Consider the following 20,445-nt stretch of genomic DNA (forward strand, 5'->3'; position numbering starts at 1 on the left):
GTCATTTTCTGAAATTTCATGAAATATTTCACGTGAAATTTGAAGATGTTATTTTTCCATGAAATTTTGCCACCCTGCTCATACCTATCCCGGGTCTGTGGACCTCATGTTAATATTGTAAATCTCATGATAATATTCGGATCGCATTCAGCAAAAAGGAACCAACGCGATTACAGTGTTTTCAAAATTGTGCAACCTCGTTTTTTATTTTAAAAATACTATATGTGTGTACAGTATTATCATTCACAAAATTATTCGTCTTTAAAAGTGACAATTTTTTTGTGGGAAGCAAAAAAAAAAAATTGAGAAAAGCCGCCAGATGATTCCACTAGGCGGTGCATTTTATAAATTATGAATATATTTTTATACTATTTCCCATGTCAGAAAAATCTTGTAAAAAATACTGCCAAAACAGCTCTTTAAAGACTCTTGGATATAGAAATAATGCGTGCAAATTCACTATTGCCCACAAATTTGATAAATATTAAACAAAATCGAAATTTGACTCATGAATTTTTTCTTTTTTTTTTGGGGGGGGGGGGGGACAAAAGTAAGATGTAACCGCCTCTATTCGTTTCATGGAATACTAATTGAAAGCTCTATGAGTTTAGCGCCGACCGACACGGCGACCGCACTGTGTTTGGCGCAATGCGTGGAGTATTCCTGCCGTCACGTAGGCGCTAATATGCGTTCCGCGCGCCGACCGACGGCTGCATGAAGTTTGGCGAGATCAGAAACGATGATACAGCTTTAGATTGACAAGAAACTGTAAAAATAGAGGAGAGATATTAATTTTGAAGTATGGCTGGGTAAAATTGATACAGATGCAGAGTGCGAACAAAAATATTCGAATGAAGAGTATTTCAAAAATTGAATGAAAACAGGAATTAGAAGCTAATGCGGGTAACTTTTCACCCGTGAAATAGAGACTTACATAGTTACATCAGAGGAAAATGTTGACGCAAAGAGACAGAGTTTATTCTGCAAGTATAGAATTGCACTGAAAAGTTTCAAATAGAAAAAAGGGCAGATTTGCTTATGTTTTTTAATAAGTTGAAGTGTGTAATTTGTGTTGAAACTTCAAATTATTAAATTAGGGAAATCTCTTCAGAGGGCAATGATTTTAATTCAAGAAATAGTTGCTAATGATAATAAGGGACAAAAGTGGTTTTCATCAGGACAATTTTGAGTGAAATTAATACAGGACCCGAAACGCGTCTGCAGTTGCTTTCCTGAATGGCCGTAACTAGTGTTGCACCAAACATCGTACCTCTTTGAGGGAAAATTGTGCTCTTATGAGCTTTTCCGTCTGTATTGAGATTTCCAGTTTTCTGGTTTTTTAACGCACGTTGGCTAAAAAATTACAACTTACTAAAATAAATAAACAAATAAATGGACGTATTTCTACCAAACAGACCTATGTGCAAGTGAGAAACATGGGGTGTGCTCTAGAAAGCTGCATAAGAAGCAATGTAAAAGTGTGCGTGATTCCTTTTGAAGAATTGGAAAAGCGGGATTTTACATTCTATCAAACAGACCTATGTGCCAACTGAATGCGAGATTCATGAGCCGCGGGCATGGCAAGATAGCATTGTGGACAGGGCTCACGAGTTAAAGCGCCCCGATGACGATCGCCCCCGCGCGCGTGCGCACTATCATTGCCGCTGACGTCACTGGCGCTTTATTATTCCCATTCACTCTTATGGCCAGAGAACTAATGAGCACACCCCATATTTCTCACCCCCACATAGGTCTGTTTGGTAGAAATACGTCCAAATATGATTCTTCTTTCCGTCCATTTCTTCGTGCACAGACAATGAATCCTATAAGAGTGTAAAAACTCCAGTGAAGAGTAAAGTGAGCACTTCAGTTGGCAGCCGTGGTTCGTACAGAGGATTCGCGACCTCTCTCCACGGGCACTTGGAAACCCCCTATCGCGGAGGGGGTGAAGCGAGTGCGATCTTTACCGAAGTCGCCCCTCACGCGGCGCGCGCGGGACTCGCCCGCCGAACGCGAGCGGCGCGCGACGAGACACGCGGCTTTACCGGTCTCTTATGGTTTCTCCGCGAAAATCGATGCCCGAGCTCCGAGCAACCGTTAATTTCTCGATGGGTGGGTGTACCCTGTACCTGCGCTTACAACCCCGACCTGACACCCCTTCCTTACCTGGGATCTTATGCGAGAACTTCAGACCGACTTTTTTTTTAAATACTTCATCATTGATTCGTTTTTTTTATATAAACTGAGTCACAGGCGAATCTAGGGAGGGCATAATGCCCCCCCCCCCCCCCCCCCTGCGCTCGAAAAGGACGAGGAAGGAAGACGCATATATTTAGTAATTATTTATGACGAAATTAACTCAAATTGCATGTTAGATGTTTTAAAAATTCGACAATTTTCTGGCGAACCCCCCCCCCCCCCCCAACGAAGTGTTTAAAGTGTGTGGATCCGCCTATGAAACTGAATCCACCAAAGCTCCGGTTCGATGACCCAAAGGCAATCAGTAACGTAACTTATTTATTTTCTACGACCTTTAGGTCCTGCCGCACCGGGTTCCGGATTAACCGTAGGTTTATTTACATTTCTGACTAGACTTTTTCCTAATTTTTCAACCCCCCCCCCCCCCCCAAAGGGGGGAGTTGGGATGCACGCTTGAATTTTTTCCGAGGTGACCGTGAAACGACTTCGCAGCATTTGTCGTTTTTAGATCAGACATAGGATAGGGGCCGCAGCCAAATTCTATAGCGACGGTGAAACTCCAAAGCACGTATCTCGTTTGCAGTGTTTAAAAATCTCCGTTCCTAATTTATTTATTTACAGAAGGACATATCTTTAATTTTTCAGAATTTGCTCCTCACGGAGAGCGGAAATCACAGGATTCTTTAAAAATTAACGCTAGGTAGTTGCCTTTTTAAAAGATATAATATGACAGGAAATCTGCATCATCGCGAACCGCGCTACGTGGTTTTGGAATTTCACCGTCGTCGATAGACTTTTCAAAAATTAGTGGGGCAAATGCTATAACTTCAAAAATAAGATACGTAGAAGCCTTTTCTTGGTCTTTTTTGAGAGACAAGACTTTCTAATGAGACCAATATCAACTCATTCGGTTGAAAAGAGAAAAATTATGAAGGTTTGAACAGCGAACGTCCAGCTACCGCCTACGACTTTTAAATGAAAGAACAAATATAAATGTGGTTTAATAATTTTAGCATCCGCCACCGCGCCGCACAGTGGATCGAGTCAATGTGAGAGGTCGGACAAAATTTGGAAACTTTAAAAGCTCAAAACTCTTTTCATACAGAAATATGAGGTTCTAAAAGTTGTTCTATTGGTTTCCTCGTAAAATTTTCCCTCAGAAACACCCCTTCAATTTATAAAGGTGACGGTATGAACATCAAGATTTGCTGTTTCAGTCAAAAATTCCATGTCCGACCACTTAAATTGACTCGATCCTCTGTGCGCCGACCGCACTGTTTTTGGCGCAATGTGTGAAGTATTCACACAGTCTTGTAGGCGCCAATATGTGTTCCATACACGGAGAAAAAAAAAACACGGTCATTCTACGGTTACCACGGCAGTAGGTAATGTCAACCGTGGGTTTTGATAATTGTAATGATGAGTACGGTGATGTCACCGTGTCCACCATAATATTTCTGTGAGCACAATAATGCTATGGTTATGCTACTAAGTTCATCGATAATCTTACCGAAGTCCACGGTTCTACTACCGTGGCATCCTGTGTGACATTACTACTATGATAACCGTAGAATAACCGTGTTTTTTTTCTTCGTGTTTTTTTTTTTCGGCAAACGGTATACCGTTTGCCGACCGCAACTGTGTTTGACGCAATGCGTGAAGTATTCATGCAGTCTTGTAGGCGTTAATATGTTTTATGCCGATGCGCGCCGGCTGCCGCGCCCAGGGCTTTTCCTTTTCATCTCAAGTCCTCGTAATCATTGCTCTGCGCCGCTTCAGGCCAAATTGCGTGTTTGGTTTCTCTCTTAACTCGAATAATTAAAGGTGCTGTATCATCAAAAGACGCAAACTACAAAATAAGAAATGACTATATTTTTACTCTCAGGAAATGAGGGATTTTTTCGCCTTTTCTCGTTTGTAATTTTTCCTCTGAAACCGGGGTTTTTTTTTTTGGGGGGGGGGGGGGAGACACCTACATTTATAAAAATCGCAAAATTCGCCATCCCTTAAATCCGGCCCTGCTTTTAGCAAGGATTTTCACCCATGCAGATATTGGTCTCTAAAACTACTGCGCGATGCGATATTACGCCTTAAACAACTTGGCAACCCTAAGAATTACTTGGCATTTTACCGTAGTCGTCATCTGACTAGAAGACCCAAAGCTCTAAAGGGCGACTAGCCCAGTCGTCAGATCGCATCCTAAAAATTGGGGAAATCTGGCCAATGCGAGACAACCCCTTGGAGCGCACAGGTGCATCGCATTTACTACGTGATTTTTCCGTTTTGTTCTAATAATTAAGTAAATCACAAAATTATCTCACACAACCAATCATACATCGTTCGCCAAAAATCAATACAGAACGGAGCAAAAATCTAGGATCCACTCGCGCGTGCCGAGAGATTGTGTCGCAGTGGCCAGGTTTCTCCGATTTCTCGGGCGCGATTTGACAACCGGGCTGATCGCCAAACGCCCGACAACTCCTCGATTAGGCAACCACACGAACATGCAGGAGATACTTTTTGCCTATCCAACAGAACGAAGGCGCGTCACCCAGGGAGGCGTGTAACACTCGCGTGGCGCGGTCGACGGTCGAGGGGCGCGGTAAAAACAGAGCGAAGTGCGGCAAAAAGTCAACAGAAACGAAAATGAGCATATTTCCCGCGATGAAAGCCAATAAATGATGAAGATGAAAACGTTGGTCTTTAAGTTTCCCCATTGAGTCGAATCTCTCGCGGGACGGGGACGGGGCAGTCATGGAGGGGGGAGGGCGGGTGGCTCCTCCTTTCCCTCCCCCGCTCCTCCGATAATACGATTGAGTTTGGAGACCTCAACCCACTTGTTGCGTTTCGACCCGCATTCTTCTGCGCCGCCGGAATGTAGCTTTTGTGAGCTGAATGGGAGTGAACCCTCGCCCTGAGAGGTGAAGCAGCGGCTTCACAGATCGCGGGCGGCGCGAACTGAACCGCGGACCGGCTGCGATGATTCTTGAACCCGTCCGTTGCCACGGAAGTTGGCAGTCTCCTCTTCGGTGGCGATTGGCAGGTTAATTTGAAATCATCGCATGCTGTCGCACTGCCGTGCTAAGGAAGAACGCCGTATGAACATCCGGGAGTTGCCAAATTTCCCTCGATAAAATGTTCATTTTTTAGGAAAGTTATGAATATTTTTCCTTAAAATGTTCAGAAACTTTGGGTGAGATTGCGAGCAAGAGTAGCTGAAAAATTGAAAAGAAAATATTCATAAGTTTACCAGAAAATTCGTGTTTTATCAAAGGAAACTTGGCTACGCCTGGATGTTCATACGGCGTTTTTCCTAAGCACGGCAGTGCACAAGTCTGCCGTGCAGTTCACTTCGCGCCACTATTTTCACGTCGCCCACGACCTGTGGAACAGTAGCTTCAATGTGGCTCGGCCTGGGCTTTCAACTTTTTGGCAAGTCGCGCGACCTAGCACATTACAAATGAGTGTTTTGCTGACGGTCGAACTTGGAAGCTTTACTCGTTAAACCATGCATTTTCTTGCGGTTGTATAGGCGATGATTTATTCTCATCAGGTGTCAAATCGATGAATGGACCTATTGACCACCCGAAGGAGTATGAACTGCAGTGAATCGGTATATTTACGGCCGAATGAAGGTTGGTTGTTGTTCCGGTGTGCATCATTGGCGTCCCTGACTCCCTGGACACAAAGTTTATGGACCAACAACTGCCCTCTTGAGCTTATGTCACACGATCAAATTGTGCCATCAATATATCAAGTTCAAGTGTTGTGATTGGCCCAAGTCATTGAATGAGCTAATCACAATTTTGACCAAGGAAGATTTGATCATGTGAAAGCAGCTTTAGCGGTCGGCGCGGCACCTTGGCATGAGTTAAAACGCCTGAGCCCTCGGCGTTCAATATGTGAGTTTTCGTGCCCTGGTAAAAATTGGCGATAGAGCTGCGTTTCAAAATACCGTAGGAGTACTTAAAGCCGACTGAAGAAGGCGATAGAAAATCATATAGCTGGCTGTAGAAAGTGGAAAAAATATTACGGCCGGGCTACACGAGGCGATAAAAAAATTAAACAGCCGGGCTACAGTTCCTGTCCGGCGACAGGAACTATAGCCGGGCTTTACACTTTATCGCCTGGCTGTTGCTTTTTCGCCATCGGCTATAAAAGGCTATAAGAAATTGTGTAGAAATTCGTGTGCTTTGTAAATCCTTAAGTTTTTACGGAATCACCATAATATTTACAAAACGCACGTTATATTTTCTTTTACTGCATATTTGTTTTCATCAATTAAAATGAGAATAAAAGTCATTAGTTGAACAACGCTGACTCCACGAGATTAAATATTAGAACCTAACACAAAGCTGAGCGGCGGCGCACTGGCGCCTACAAACCTAACAGGGATACTTCACGCATCGCGCAATGCGTGAAGTATCCCTGTTAGGTTTGTAGGCGCCAATGCGCGTTTCGCGTTGGCTGCCCGCCCGCCGCGCCGCGCAGCGCCGCAGCGTACCACGGCGCTTGAAGCAACTATTTCACACCAGAGATATTGCACAGTATCGTTCGAAATTGAAGGCGCTCCAACATATTAGGAACGGCAGGCATCCTTCAAAAGTATGGAGCTTTTCTCGCAAAATAAATCAAGATACTACGGCCCAAAAAGAGAGCGGTAGTCCAAAAACTCACCAAGTCCTAGCATCCGTAATTAGTAACGTTTAGCAAACACTTTATCGTCCGGCTGTTGTTTAGTCGCCATCGGCTATAAAAGGCTATAAGAAATTGTGTTGCCGGCTATAGAAGCTACTGGAAATCTTACAGTCGGCTGCATAGGTCTATGGTATTTTGAAACACAGATTCTACTGCCAATTTTTACCAGGGTGTGATATCCTTTCGTAGCGCTTAGTTATCCCCACTAGAGACATTATATTTTAGAGAATTCGCACTGCTATATCCTCCGTATTACGAGGGGTATTCGTAAAGTAAGTTAATATTAGTCATATCTTCTAAACTAATAAAGATAATTTAAATCTGTAAAAAGTTTGTGAATTTTCATACTCTCAGCTTTCTAAAAAGCGTCAGTTTTTTAAATTTGTTATTCTAAGTGCCAAGTGACATCGGTTTTCCCACACCTGTCTCTCACCACCGCGTGTCCAAAATTTACGCGCGTCTTCAGGGGTACTTGATGAGTGTCACTCATTTATTTCTTAGAAAGAAGCACAAATATTGATGCAAACAGAAACTGTGATGTCATGAAAAGGCTCAAATCGTCATTCAAAAGAAAATACTTGGCCTTTTGTCTCGTCAAGAGATGCTGCTTCATGACAATGCTAGGCCCCATACGGCTCATGTGACCAATCAGTTGTTGAGACCTTTCCTACATCCTCCTTATTCTCAGGATCTCACTCCACGTGACTTATCACTTTTTACCTGAGCTAGAGAAGAGTTTTGGCGAAAAAAGTTCCGTGGACGACGATGAGGTGAAAGAAGCTGTACAAAAGTGGTTGCAAAAACAGAATCGCCAGTTTTACGCTGATGGAATAAATAAGCTCTTGATACGCTATGTAAAATGTGTCCTAAGATATGGGGATTACGTGGAAAAGTCCAGCCAGGTCTTCACAAACATGGAAATTTTAAATTTCAAACAAAAAATTCCATTTTGAAAATTTGCAGGATGAAGCCGCGTGCCACCGTCCGGTGCCCTCCCCAGCGAGCGTCAATTTTGGACACGCGGTGGTGAGAGACGGGTGTGGGAAAACTGATGTCACTCGGCACTCAGAAGACCAAATTTAAAAAACGGACATTTTTTAAAAAGCTGAGAGTATGACAATTCACAAACTTTTTACAGATTTAAATTAGCTTTATTAGTTTAGATGATATGACAAATATTAACTTACTTTACGAATACCCTCGTATATAGTATAAAAATTACTCTCAGAAGTACGTCTTGAATATGAAATATGGTTTCAGCGAAAAAATCAAATTTGACTCTCATAACTGTTTGCACAACAAGTCACTAATTCATTCAATGTTCCCCTTGACTTTCGTGTAAGGAGTGAGGTGTCTTCGAAGGAACAGCGTGGGAGCTCCGCCTCTGAATTGATCCAATAAATGCGACTGTTTTCCAATAAAACGCTGAGTCTTACCCAAAAATTCAAACAATTTTCGATTAAGAAAACCTAACTACCTAAGCGCATAAGAGCTAACGGAGGCTAATCATAATTTAGTATCAGTTAGTGACTGAAATGAAGTAATATTGTCTTGTCCATCTGTTTCATTTACTTATCGGCCATTTAAATCTACTGAATGTACTTGGTATTCATATTCCTGCTTATCTCAAGAGAAGAAAAAAAGGTCATTCTTATGAAATGTGGCCGCAGTTTCAGAACATTCAATCTTGTTACAATGAGGCTAGGTACTCAAAACATCAAAATTTAGTAACTTTTCCACTCTTGCCATTTACAGTTGAATCTCCGCAGTATTTTTTGAAACTGAGACGAAAGAAAACCATCGTTTCCTCATCAATTTAATGTTATTGTAACCACGACGGAGTAATTTTGAAAATTTTCATGCTAGTTTCATACCTATGTATGTAGTATTCTTTTAAAGTGTTCGCAGGATTTGTAGTTTTGTACAGTGTTCGTCTCAGCCATGGTTTTTTACGTGAGGCTAATGATCTTGGCTAGTGCACTTCCATTTGTCTACTCATACTTGGATTTTCTTTGGCATTCAAGGAAACATAAGACGTGAAATATTGAAACATATTCATCCTACACCTTCCGTTCCAAGTCTTCAAAGGTAATTAAGGGATCTCCAATCATCTCATAATAAGCCAGGAACCCCTCTTCTTGAAAGAGACACATTTGTTATCTGTTACGACGGATGGCTTGGAGGTTTGGTATTTTTCTCTTTGAATTATTGGCAAAGAACTCATCCTTCATTGAAGAAAATACCACACAGGTTTGAAAAATATATTTTTCTAAAAAAAACTTCATGCCAGTCTCACACAAGTAGATCAAGCGCAAAATTTCAATGAAAGTGAATTTTATATCTTATGTTTTATCCAAACGAATACATAGTACAAGGGTTGTGCGGTATCACTATGCTTGGAACACACACATAAAATAGCTTTTTGCCGAACTGGGAGAGGGAACTTTAACGGCGTGTCAATTCGCCTTCAATTATTTGTGTAGGCAAAACGGGCTCCCAAGTGCTCGAATAGAGGTATCATCGTAAATTTCACCCTCATTTCGAACACACTAACAAAGTATATCCTTCTACCGAACATACAGAGGTGATTCTAATGCATTGGCAATTCGTGTACAATTTTTGGTGTAGACAACGCAAGTTCTTTCATGGTTGAATAGTGGTATCACCGTGAAATAGCACGCTTACTCAGCTCACAGACAAAACATGACTTTCCACCCAACGAGAAGAGGGGAATTCAACACCTTGTCAGTTCATATTCAATTATTAGACTGTCCCAAGACAACTGTCCATTGAGTTTCGACCCGAGAAATGTAAGAGATATCGACATGCGGTTTGGGAGAAGTTCTAGAAAACTCATTAGCTTTAAAACAAGACCAAGATTAGCTCATTTGGTTGAGAATTGACGAATCTGCAGCAATCTTGCAGAGGCGTGTTGAATAGGTCAGTCGCGATGGTCAGAGAATCGTGTTTTGATGCTCGAGCCTTGCAGATTAGCTAAAAATAATAAAATTGTTCTTCCACCTTTCTTTTATCGGTCAGTGACACACTGGTTACTCAACGTAAAACTTGGATGAAACCAAGGTGGAAGGAACCAAGGGTGTCACTATGTCACTTGTCATTACCGCGGTGGATGACGTCAACAACCCGACTTTTCAAAGGGCGATATACTTATATCGGTTAATAATGAACGTAGACAGTTGCAATTTGGACAGATCTTAATATATTTAGCGCTAATCTAATACAAGAATCAAGCATCAATATCGTTCAAAGGCTTTACTGATGTTCGCAAAGAATTTAAGCTCCAATCTCTTGAAGTTCTTCTAAAGAGGAAAAGAAAAAAGAAAGTAATAATAATAATAAAACAAAATAAAAGAAAACCCTTACGGTTCAAGCGGTCATAGTGTGCTCCATATCTAATTGTTCCAGATTTCCAAAAATTGAAAGTAGCAAAAAATCTTTGAATGAGAGATAAACCTTGGAGGTTCATGAGCTAATGGGATTTGCTAGTTTGTTCCCGTGTAATCACTGTACGAGCATTTCAACAACCGAAGTTACGAGATAATTATAAAAAATAAGATTGCAACAATTTAAAAGCTTTCAGAAAACAAGTCGCCAGCGAAAACTGCATTTCGCGGCGTCAGATACGCATCAGCGTCAATTCAAAAAACCCGCGCAAAATCGAGCACTCCAAATTTTTAATTTCGACAGATACCGATAGGAGGCAGCACATAGGAAAGAGACTGTTAATTAATTGTTGGACAAGCTGACAACACTGTTTGACCGGAAACGGAAATGATTTAGTCAATCGTTAGGCAAGCTGACAACACTGTTTAACCGGAAACGGAAACGATTTGGTAAACAGGATATCCGGAATTATTTGAAATTCCCGCTTATTTTGGTTCAACTCGGAATAAATGGAATAAACCGGTTTGTACCAATCAAAGCGTCTGGTTCAGAATTTGCGGTTAAGATTCCTTTTGTTCGAAAAGAGGAATAATTGGAAGAACAGGAATAAATAATAACAATAAAAAATCTGCGGTTGGATGTTAGTGATGTTACAAGTAATTTGTTTCTTTTTGCCATTAATTTATGCCTGATATGTGCGTAGGAAGTCTTTAAGTTTTAAAAATAGTGTCTAAGCTTTGCATCTCGATCAATATCGTCGTTTTGCACTTCAGTCAGAATGGCAGACGATGGAGAGGAATCGTGGCTGTACGGAGAGAACGGCGCCGCTATCGAGCAACTCAACGCAGAACACAGTCAGTACTTTGCCGACAAAAACGATGACGGGCCACCTGGTATTGAACAAGGATCAGAACGGGTAAATATTTTCTTACGCACTTCAGCTACAGCTTCAAAATGTTGATGACTGACAAGTCCAACACCATGAGAAAAGCTGAACGTCCAACCAGAGAATGCAGCAAGTAAATTCGTCAGCTCTTCTAGCGTCAGAAGATCTGCGGTTTTCATGTCGGCATTTGAAGTAAACTAAAGAGTCTAGACAGTTGGGCTACTGCTTGAAAAACGGTTGAACTTACTTGGTGTGGGCTTACCTCCCTCTTGCTCATGCTGTTTGAAAAATAGCACAGCTTGTTCGAACCATAAATTAAATAGACTACGCCAACAGAAGCGGAAGCCCCGCACGAACCAATGTTAACATTTTTCGTCCCGGGGTCGGTCAATCTTTGTACTTATTGAAACCTGATTTGAGGTTAACCCAAAATTATGAAATTGGAAAGGAACATAAAATTTTAAGCAACTCTACAGTACTTCTCCTGAATAGCAGTAAACAAGTGTAAAAAAAATCTCTTTTAATTTCTGAAAACATCTGTGTTCGTTATAATTTGGCCTCTCGAAAACGTCGACATGCCGCCTACGTAAGCAGCACTTAATGACTCAGTTTTGCTTTGATGACATATAAAGGGCGAAGACTTTCGCTTCTGTTGATGTAGTCTATTTATTCTATGTTTGAACTCTTCATGTTCAAGCAGCAACTTAGACATGAGCGCTATGACTCTAGATACAACATTCTTTTAATGATCAGCAGTACTACTAACCACTAAATTAAGTTCTTTGAATGATTGGTCGGCACTAATGTAACGACCGGTCAAGCCACCACCAGTGAATTTCGTACCACTGATTAGTAATAGACTGTAGCAGTGATTTCGCCACTGGAACCAGAGGCGAATAGTAACAACAAAACACAGAACACAGGCTAGGGTTTTTTTTTCTCTCTTTCTTTTTTCTTTTTGTATTGTATTAGAAATTGGCAATCCACCGTAGAAGTGTTCAGAGTAATCTTTGATGAGAGGTTAATACATATAATCAGAACATTAATGGACTAACCTCTGGAATTCATTGTCATATTTTGATGAACAGCTGTTCTCCACATTTCATACCTGTTTCCTCAGAAACAGGGTGGTGAAATAGTGCTGGAAATATCCTACCTGAATCGTAACCAAGAATTTTCCAAGGGTGTAATCTTGCTGTAATTTCAGGAAAGCATGGATGATATTCCTGCCCCCCCTGGTGTGAGTGATGAGAAGGATAATCTAGCAGAAGAGGATGGTCAATTGAATGCATCTGTCACAGAATCTGGTAAGCACCTCAGCTTTTTATTTTAAAGAGAATTCAAGCAAGTCTGAAACGTGTAGCATTAGTCGGATATACAGTTCTTCATTGAAAAGTATTTAAGTAAAATTTTACAAATAAGTCTGAACAAAAATTTGTCACAAAATATTGAATGAATTAGTTTGATTTAGCTACTTTAGTTAGTTATTTAATTGATTTAGTTTGATTTATCTTACACTTTAGTATGTCAGCCATTGACATTTTTTTTAAAATATCTAGCCCCCACTCAATATTTTTATCTCCGATATTCTTCCAGTTCATTGTAGTTTTTCAAAACTTTACGGAAATAGTAGAAATAAGTTTCTACAGAAATTGAGAGAAAAAAGTATGTAAAACTGGACTTCATTTTGCTATGTGGAACTACCAATTTTGGCATCCCTTAAAAGCTTCTATATTTACTTAGGGAAACTAATGACGCATGCGTTGTGTGTGAAGTAAGCCAAAAATTACAGTTCCCTATTACAAAATTTAGTACAATTTTGGTGATTTAAACTAAGGACTAGTAGCACCAGTTAGACAGCTGTTGTAATATCAGGGTGTTGACTGTACCAAAAAAGTATAGTTACCCTGAAAAAGCACAAATGTTAAAAGTTTGATAATTGTACAGAAATTGTAGGATTTTTCATGGAAAGACATGGAAATTAGAGATATTTGTCATGAACTTAACTAAAGAACTGTGGAAGTATACAATTTTCATACGTAGTTAATTTTCCTTAGTTCTGCATTAGCTTATTCCTCTAAAATTTCCACTCTTCAAGTATAATTTCTGTAACCTCTGCAAAAATCTGTCCCAGTCAGAGTTCGAAATGAGTGTCAAGTACAGAAAAAGTGAGGTAAAGGCAATCAAAAAGCAAGGATGTCAGGAAATCCCTGAGAAGAAGACTTTTCAGGGAAGTACAGGAGAAGAAAAGAAACATAAATGAAAAAGCAAGGATCTTAGATGATGTACTAGTAGACACCCTAATTTGCATCAAAATATCCTATTCCTCTTTGACGGAGACATTTTGCTCATTTCTTGTCTAGCAGTCTCTCTCTGTATTAATTATGTGTTTGTCGATCTCAGCATGTGATATTATTAAGTACCTAAGGTTTTGTAAAATTTTTTTAATATTTGCTCAAAAATATCGGTTCAGGTATTTATTCCCCATTAATTTCTTGACAAAATACCTCGCAAGTACATATTTTCAATTAATTGGTACCAGTTGGGGAAAAAAATTATGCACACTCACACCGTGTGATGCATGGATAAGTAGTGCTACTTGTTTTTCTGCAAAGAAATCAAAAACCTGCTGCGAAATACTGCTGACCTTCCTGTTCTTTTGTTCCTTGGAAAACAGAACCTCCACTTCCGGAGACGAACGGTGATGTTGAGGAGAAAGAAGAAGGAGAACGTGATGATGACAGCAAGGAAGATGATGATGACGATGATGATGATGACGACGATGATGATAATATCAATATTGTTATTGGAGATATCAGAACAGCACCATCCTCCTACTCTGCGCTCAATATCAAAAGAGGAGGGCTTGTCTCCTCAGTCAGAGGTGCTGATAAAACAAAGGTATGTGCATTTTAGATATTGCCTCAATTTCTCGTCAAATTTTATAAGGTCTTTTCTACTAGATAATCTGTTGTGGACTATACTGTATATAAAACAACTTTTTCAAAAATAGAGTGCCTTTCTCCTTGTATTAAAGGAGATTTGGCATTGCAGACCTTTGGAGTGGAGCTTAGAAAACACTTTGGCTTGACGCCCACGATAAACAAATTATGGAATTCAATCGATTTATCCAATTTGAAACAATGGACATGAAGTATGTTTATTGCTTTGTCAATCATTTTGGATTTTTAATGCTTGCTCTCAACCTTCCGAGGGTGGCACTCCCTTTGTCCACTCACTAAATAAGTTTCATGGAAAAAAAGGAGATTTTTGCGTTTTGAAGTTCAGTTACCAAAAAAAAAAAAAATCACATTTTATAATGAAGATGGCATCATTACTAAAGTGCTGCAGCATCTGCTAAGGAAAGCCCTCTCTGCTAAGTATGTTTAATAAATTAGATCTAATTGGTGGCCGACGTTCAATAGCATCTATGGACTACTAACTGGCTTCATTTTGCAGTCCCATATTTGTGATTGTAAACTTCAATAACAAGGCTGTGTTTTTTCTTCAATTTTTTGAGGCCATTAAACTGAACAACGGCTTTTAACTCTACACTGGATATGAGTTAAATTAGAGAAAATCGTTTTAAAAAAACAGAAAATAGCTGTCAAATGTGTTTGGCCCGCTTGCATTTTGATCAATATCCACTACCAGCCAGTAAAATTTTCAATGCCAAGCCTGACTAAAGTCTAAACTCGAGCCTGACTCTTTTTTGGTTCTACAATTTGATTTAAATTAGTGCAACTTGAAAAGTTTCTCGAATTTTCTCGCTTTTTTTTCTTTGCTCAATCCGGTTTTTGAAACTACTGGATCTATTGCTAAAAAAATTTGGAAGTCTTTGAACCTCAGAATTTTGAATCTTATCCCTAGAAATCGAAATTTTCTTACCTATGACTTTTGAATTATATGTTCCTGTCCCTTCACTATTCATTTGCAGTTACAAATTTTCCCACATTTGCAATTTCCCATTATTTTCTATTTTCTTCAGTAATCTATTAAATCTTGATATGTTTCTCTGAATGTCATATCTTCCGCTGGTGAATTATAAAAGAGTGTTTTGTATGTTTTATTTTTTCCGAAGGGTTTCTGTAGAAAAAGTATTTGTTGATAAGACCCTTAGAAAACTTGCTATGCAGTGGAGAAGTGCTCATAAAAAAATCCTTGTATTCTTTATCTAGATTCCTCAAAAAACTCTGCAGGGACGTTCTGTGTGCACGTTTTTTAAAGAAACCTAGCTGATCACTGTAATTTAATTGCAAATCCCTCATGACAGCATAAGTTTGATCTTAAAATGTTCATCATTATTTTTCCCTCCCTCTTATATCATACCTATTATCAATTTCAGCCTGCAGGGAAATTTTCTGTTGAGGATTTTGAACAAATAGGAACTATCAACTCGGTGCCTGTACATGAGTACAATTTAGATACTCTGGAAGAAAAACCCTGGCGTAAACCTGGAGCAGATATCACAGGTAATTCATCACTCTGCTGTGTACATTGTTTAATTTGTACCCATTTATCAATTTATTTTTCTGAGCAAGCTGACCAAATTTTTGCATTGTTTTTTTTTTATAGACTTACTCAAGATAGGTATGATAAATTATTTTAAACTTTTGAGGAATCACAGTAGCTAAAATTTACATAGTTGTCAAGCTAAGAAAATTATCCAGTCCCAGCATTAACTTAAAGAGTGATATCTTGAGAGCCAGCTGTCTGTATATTTTTATCGAATGTTTAAAAACTTTCCTTTCAAACACTGAATGCTACAACAAAGAGAAATTGTGTTTTGTGAATGATTAAGGTCTAGTTCTAAAACCAATTTAGTCAGAAATTTCATGATTGTTTCGTTGCAGATTATTTCAACTATGGTTTTGATGAAGACACATGGCGAGCTTATTGTGAAAGGCAGAAACGGTACCGTTTGCAGGAATCAGGAGTCGGACTTGCAACTCTGAGCAGCAACGCAACTTCCACAGGAACAACGAACATTTTAGTTCCAACAAATAACTTTGTTCCCCAGCAGAAAACTACAATAGATACGGCAGTTCCTCCACCACCTCGCCCGCACGTCCACACCGAACAGAAGTATAATGCTCCTGCATCAGTTATACCTGTAAGTTTTCTCCCATTTGCTCTCTACTTTAAGGGAATGATTTAGTTCAGCTCAGTGGAAGATGGTTGTTTCTGATAGTTTAAGGAGGAGATAAATGATGGCCTGAAAAATCCTGTGAAGTTACTTGCAAATGATAAATAATTTCTCACTTTTTCTTGAATAGCAAAAATGATTTTGAAGCGTCCGCTCAGTTTCAACAATTCTTGAAATATCGGTCTCATGTATAAAAAAAATGCAAGACTTGACTCAAGTGTGTAGGGGCTGATCTTGGAGGACAGATAGTCAGCAAAATTCACAATCTTTCTCTTGCTCAAATAATAAAAAATATTCCATGGTGCCTTTGTAAAATTTGGCAGTATTAATCACGACTTGCAAGTTAAGCATGAAAACAAACATGTCCACCTTATTTTACACAAAATTTCTTTAAGGAAACATGCCCTATAACACTTCATTTCTCACCTTGTCCAACAGTCCATCATTTTAATAATTCAATAAATTCATGGATCTCTTCTTTTCAGGTTATGACAGCTGATAGGAGAGAATACAGCAGAAAACACCTTGGCGATATGTCAGCCCCTCCGCCTAGCATCCCTCCTCCAGTTGTGCCTCCCCCACAGTATGGAGTCCCACCCCCACCAGCTGGGTAAGTATCAAGCTGATTGTCCATATCAAGCATAGGAGATGGGATGGACCGATTTCATATCAACTACTTTCTCTTCGTATCAAATTTATCATAAAGAAATAAATAGTGGAACACATAGAAACCTCCTAGATTTTTCTCTGTATTACAGTGTTGACAAGTATGGAAAACCGAAGATGTCGGGGAATTTCATCAGGTGAAGGAAATAGTCAGGGAATTTTTTGAAAAAGACCGGAACGTTGAGAAATTTTGGAACTTAAAGTTTCAAAAAATATCAGTGCTGCTCACTCAATCAAACTGAACATGAGTCTGGTTTGGGATTCAATGCTCTGAGTAACTTTTGGAATAGTGAATAGAAGAATTCATTTTCAATAAGGAATTTCCATTTTAATCAATTGAATTATAAAAACCCGAAGAACAAAGCTTCCCATGCTACTGTCATTTGTTTTTCATTCTTTTTTTGTACGCGCTCATATTGTCAATTTGTTAGAAAACGGATAGTACATGTATCTGTGATGAAAAAAGCACAAGAGTCCGTGTGCTCCTAATCTGAAAATAAATAACCTATCAATCATCATCGATCGTCTTCCACTTGCAAGTTCTATTTTGAATGAACACACTTTATCATGGTATTAATTAATATATACTCATCGAGTAAATAAGGATACTCAGAATGATGAAAAAAATACTCAAGAAAAATAAGATACTCATTATATATATTTTTTTGTGCAGGTATCCTCCTCCGCCACCACCGAGGGAATATTCAGGCAACTACTTCCAGCCTCCTGAGGTAGATTCTTATTACCTCCACAACTCGTACGAGCCAACTCAAGACTCTCAGTGGAACCAGGCTGGATGGGTTCCCCCTGTCAACGTCAAGAATATTCCTCCGCCAGGCACGACACCAGTGGTAAGACCATTGTGTTCTTAATTTAAAAAATTACTCCCTTCTTTCAGGAGTTATAACAGTTGTATAGCATAAAGAAGAACTAAAGAAGGTGGCCACTTTAATTTTGATGGTGTGTAATCTTGATAGTGTATGAAGATGCAATCAGCAAGAGAGAAGAGCAAAAAAAGCTCAAACAGGGAATCTAAGAGTTTGTAGAAGAAGAAAAGGAGTCGTCTCTTGTAAAGTAAATAGATGCGATCGAAATAATGACCACCGCCTTCTGTTTTTTCTTTATGTTGTGTAGCAATCTTGCCCAGAGCTTTTTATATGAAGATGCGTCAGCACTGATGCTACTGTCTAACCACCTCTTTCCGAAAAAAGTGACATTTAGTCCAAAATTTTCATCTCCTGGTAATACTACTCAAAATCTTTTACCTGCAATGACCCCCAATATTTTCCTCTGTAAGGTGTCGTAAAATTAATTGAAATTTAAAAAGAAAGAAAAGAAAAAAACTGTTAAGACGTTTAGAAAATGAGAGTCTCTTGCATTACTTTATCAAAATATTCCTGACACAATTATGAAAGGTTTACCAGTCATATTGTATGAAATAGTTTTACATATTACTCTAAAAGGCTCACAAGATAATACGGTCTCCTGTAGATTTTCTTGCCAATCTTTAATGGTTTCAGTCACGATTTTTTTGGTTGGAATCAAATACGTAATTCAAAAACCAAGTCAATTTGGTGACCTTTTATCTTGATCATTTCCGAAGTAGACAATTTATAGATTACAGAGACCTTAAATGAAGCATGTTAGCAACTTTGATCATACCTTGAGCTAATGGCTTTTACTTTATGTCTTAAAGGATATCAAGTCTGAAGAAAACTTGCCGCCAGGAACTGTCCAAGTGAAAAAAGAGCCAGCTGACGGTGCATCATCGTCCAGCCGGGAACGTGAAAAGGACCGATACCGGGAAAGGTCTCAAAGGCATCGGTCAAGGAGTAGAAGTCATGAACGCAGGTCAAGGAAACGGAAGTCAAAAAGTCGTTCTCCCTCACACAGGAGCCACAAGAAAAAGAAGTCCAAAAAGTCTGAGCGATCAAGGGATAGGTCCAGAGATAGGTCAAGGGAAAAGGATAGTTCTTAAGTGTGGAGTCTGAAGGTGTTTTACATTTTTTTATCAACTGATCGTGTAAATAGATTTTTTTGTTTCCTCTTCAACTTGCTGTTTTCAAGCTTAGTCTAGATATTTGGTTCTAAAACTTGTTATTTACACAAGGACCTTTGCTTCTAGCAGCCTCACCATCGTAATGAAGAACGAATGCAGTCTCTAACTCTTCTTAGAAGAAGGAAGTAAAATGCAGATAAAAATCGCACAAGAATGATTCCTTTGATGAATGAAAAAAAAGCAAATTCAAATATTCAACGGACACAGACTTCTGAGGCTCATGAGAAATTTACACCTAATTGCAAAACCAGAAATTGAGCCTTTGAAGTCAGCTGTTTCCAGAAGAAAATCTTTGAAATAAGTCTTGTTTAAAATCTTATCTTTTCTCAAGGGTTTGTCCCCACTAGACATTTTTCCGGAGTTAATGGTCCCTCATAACAAGTTCCTTGAACAAATTTTATTCCAGCTTCCTGAGGGAGTCTTGTGACTAAGTTGATGGATATACAGGTTTGCTACTAGGTTCCTTAGTTGTGGTAGTTAATTTTGAGGAGGTAGAAGTTAATTTTCAATTTGCTTTTGTAGAAATTAAATGCTTGAAACATGAAACCTCTTGTAAAGACTTGCCCCAAAAAATCTTACATACCTCCTTCATTCACTACGGGTTTCAATTCTTATTCCTCCTTTATTTTCAAAGGCAGCCAAAATATTATTGGTCGATGACTTGATTTAGACACAAATAGTGATCAGGTTTGCGTAGAAAAACCTTATTGTCTTCATGTGGAGGCCAATTTTCAATGTGTTTATTCACCTTTTTGAAAAGCTTAAGGTATCTGCTCTGATGTATTTTTACAGATCCCTGGTTATATTAATCTCTAAAAAAAAGAAAAAAAAAGAGAAATCTATTCATCATACAAATCTCTTTTATCATGACTTTATTCTAAGCAGACAGTTGTACCTGTATCATTAAGTTTGCATCTGAAAAGTTGTCTTAAGGCAAGAAGTATATTTCTGGAAAGTCTAGGTAAATCTCATAAAATGAAAAGGCAATTTAAATTGAACATCTCTAGAATTTTGAGAGAATCTAAGGCACTAAAGCACTGATATCAAACTTGTTGTTATGATTTATTGACTTTATCAAGCGCAGCATAGACCATTTCCAAGAAATTGTTCCAAAAAGGGGACCAAAACCAATTAGGATAAAAAACAGTGTGGCGTTCATTTCTTGTTGCTGTCCTGAGTCCTTTTTATTTTAAGTTACATTCTAATTGCACTCTGTAATTTACAACTTTCTGTTAATAAACTTGGAAAATGCCATAATCGTGATTTTTGTCCCCCCGAACTATGTGGTATTTTAGGATTTTTTTTTCATCTTTTATGTGTTATATTGACAGTGCTGCAAAAATGCGTATCTTGTCAGCAGTGTTTTAATATCTTAAGGTGATTCAA

The 20,445-nt window shown here is 39.0% G+C and overlaps 1 protein-coding gene across 2 annotated transcripts; it reads left to right on the plus strand.

Moving 5' to 3' along the window:
* Nucleotides 1-8,588: 8,588 nt before the first annotated feature.
* Fip1 (Factor interacting with poly(A) polymerase 1) lies at nucleotides 8,589-20,316 on the plus strand. Of its 2 annotated transcripts, none has more exons than XM_019042395.2 (9): nucleotides 8,589-8,985; nucleotides 11,076-11,218; nucleotides 12,396-12,495; nucleotides 13,866-14,089; nucleotides 15,534-15,660; nucleotides 16,042-16,301; nucleotides 16,820-16,944; nucleotides 17,674-17,851; nucleotides 18,697-20,316. In XM_019042395.2, the coding sequence occupies exons 2-9, from the start codon at nucleotides 11,081-11,083 to the stop codon at nucleotides 18,976-18,978; spliced, it is 1,434 nt and encodes a 477-aa protein (XP_018897940.2). In that variant the 5' UTR covers nucleotides 8,589-8,985; nucleotides 11,076-11,080; the 3' UTR covers nucleotides 18,979-20,316. The 2 variants fall into 2 exon arrangements, with proteins under 2 accessions (XP_018897940.2, XP_018897941.2); XM_019042396.2 differs by lacking the exon at nucleotides 8,589-8,985 and adding an exon at nucleotides 10,727-10,751.
* The last annotated feature ends 129 nt before the right edge of the window (nucleotides 20,317-20,445 follow it).

Source organism: Bemisia tabaci, chromosome 3 (genome assembly GCF_918797505.1).
Source record: "Bemisia tabaci chromosome 3, PGI_BMITA_v3".
Taxonomy (NCBI): Eukaryota; Metazoa; Arthropoda; class Insecta; order Hemiptera; family Aleyrodidae; genus Bemisia; species Bemisia tabaci.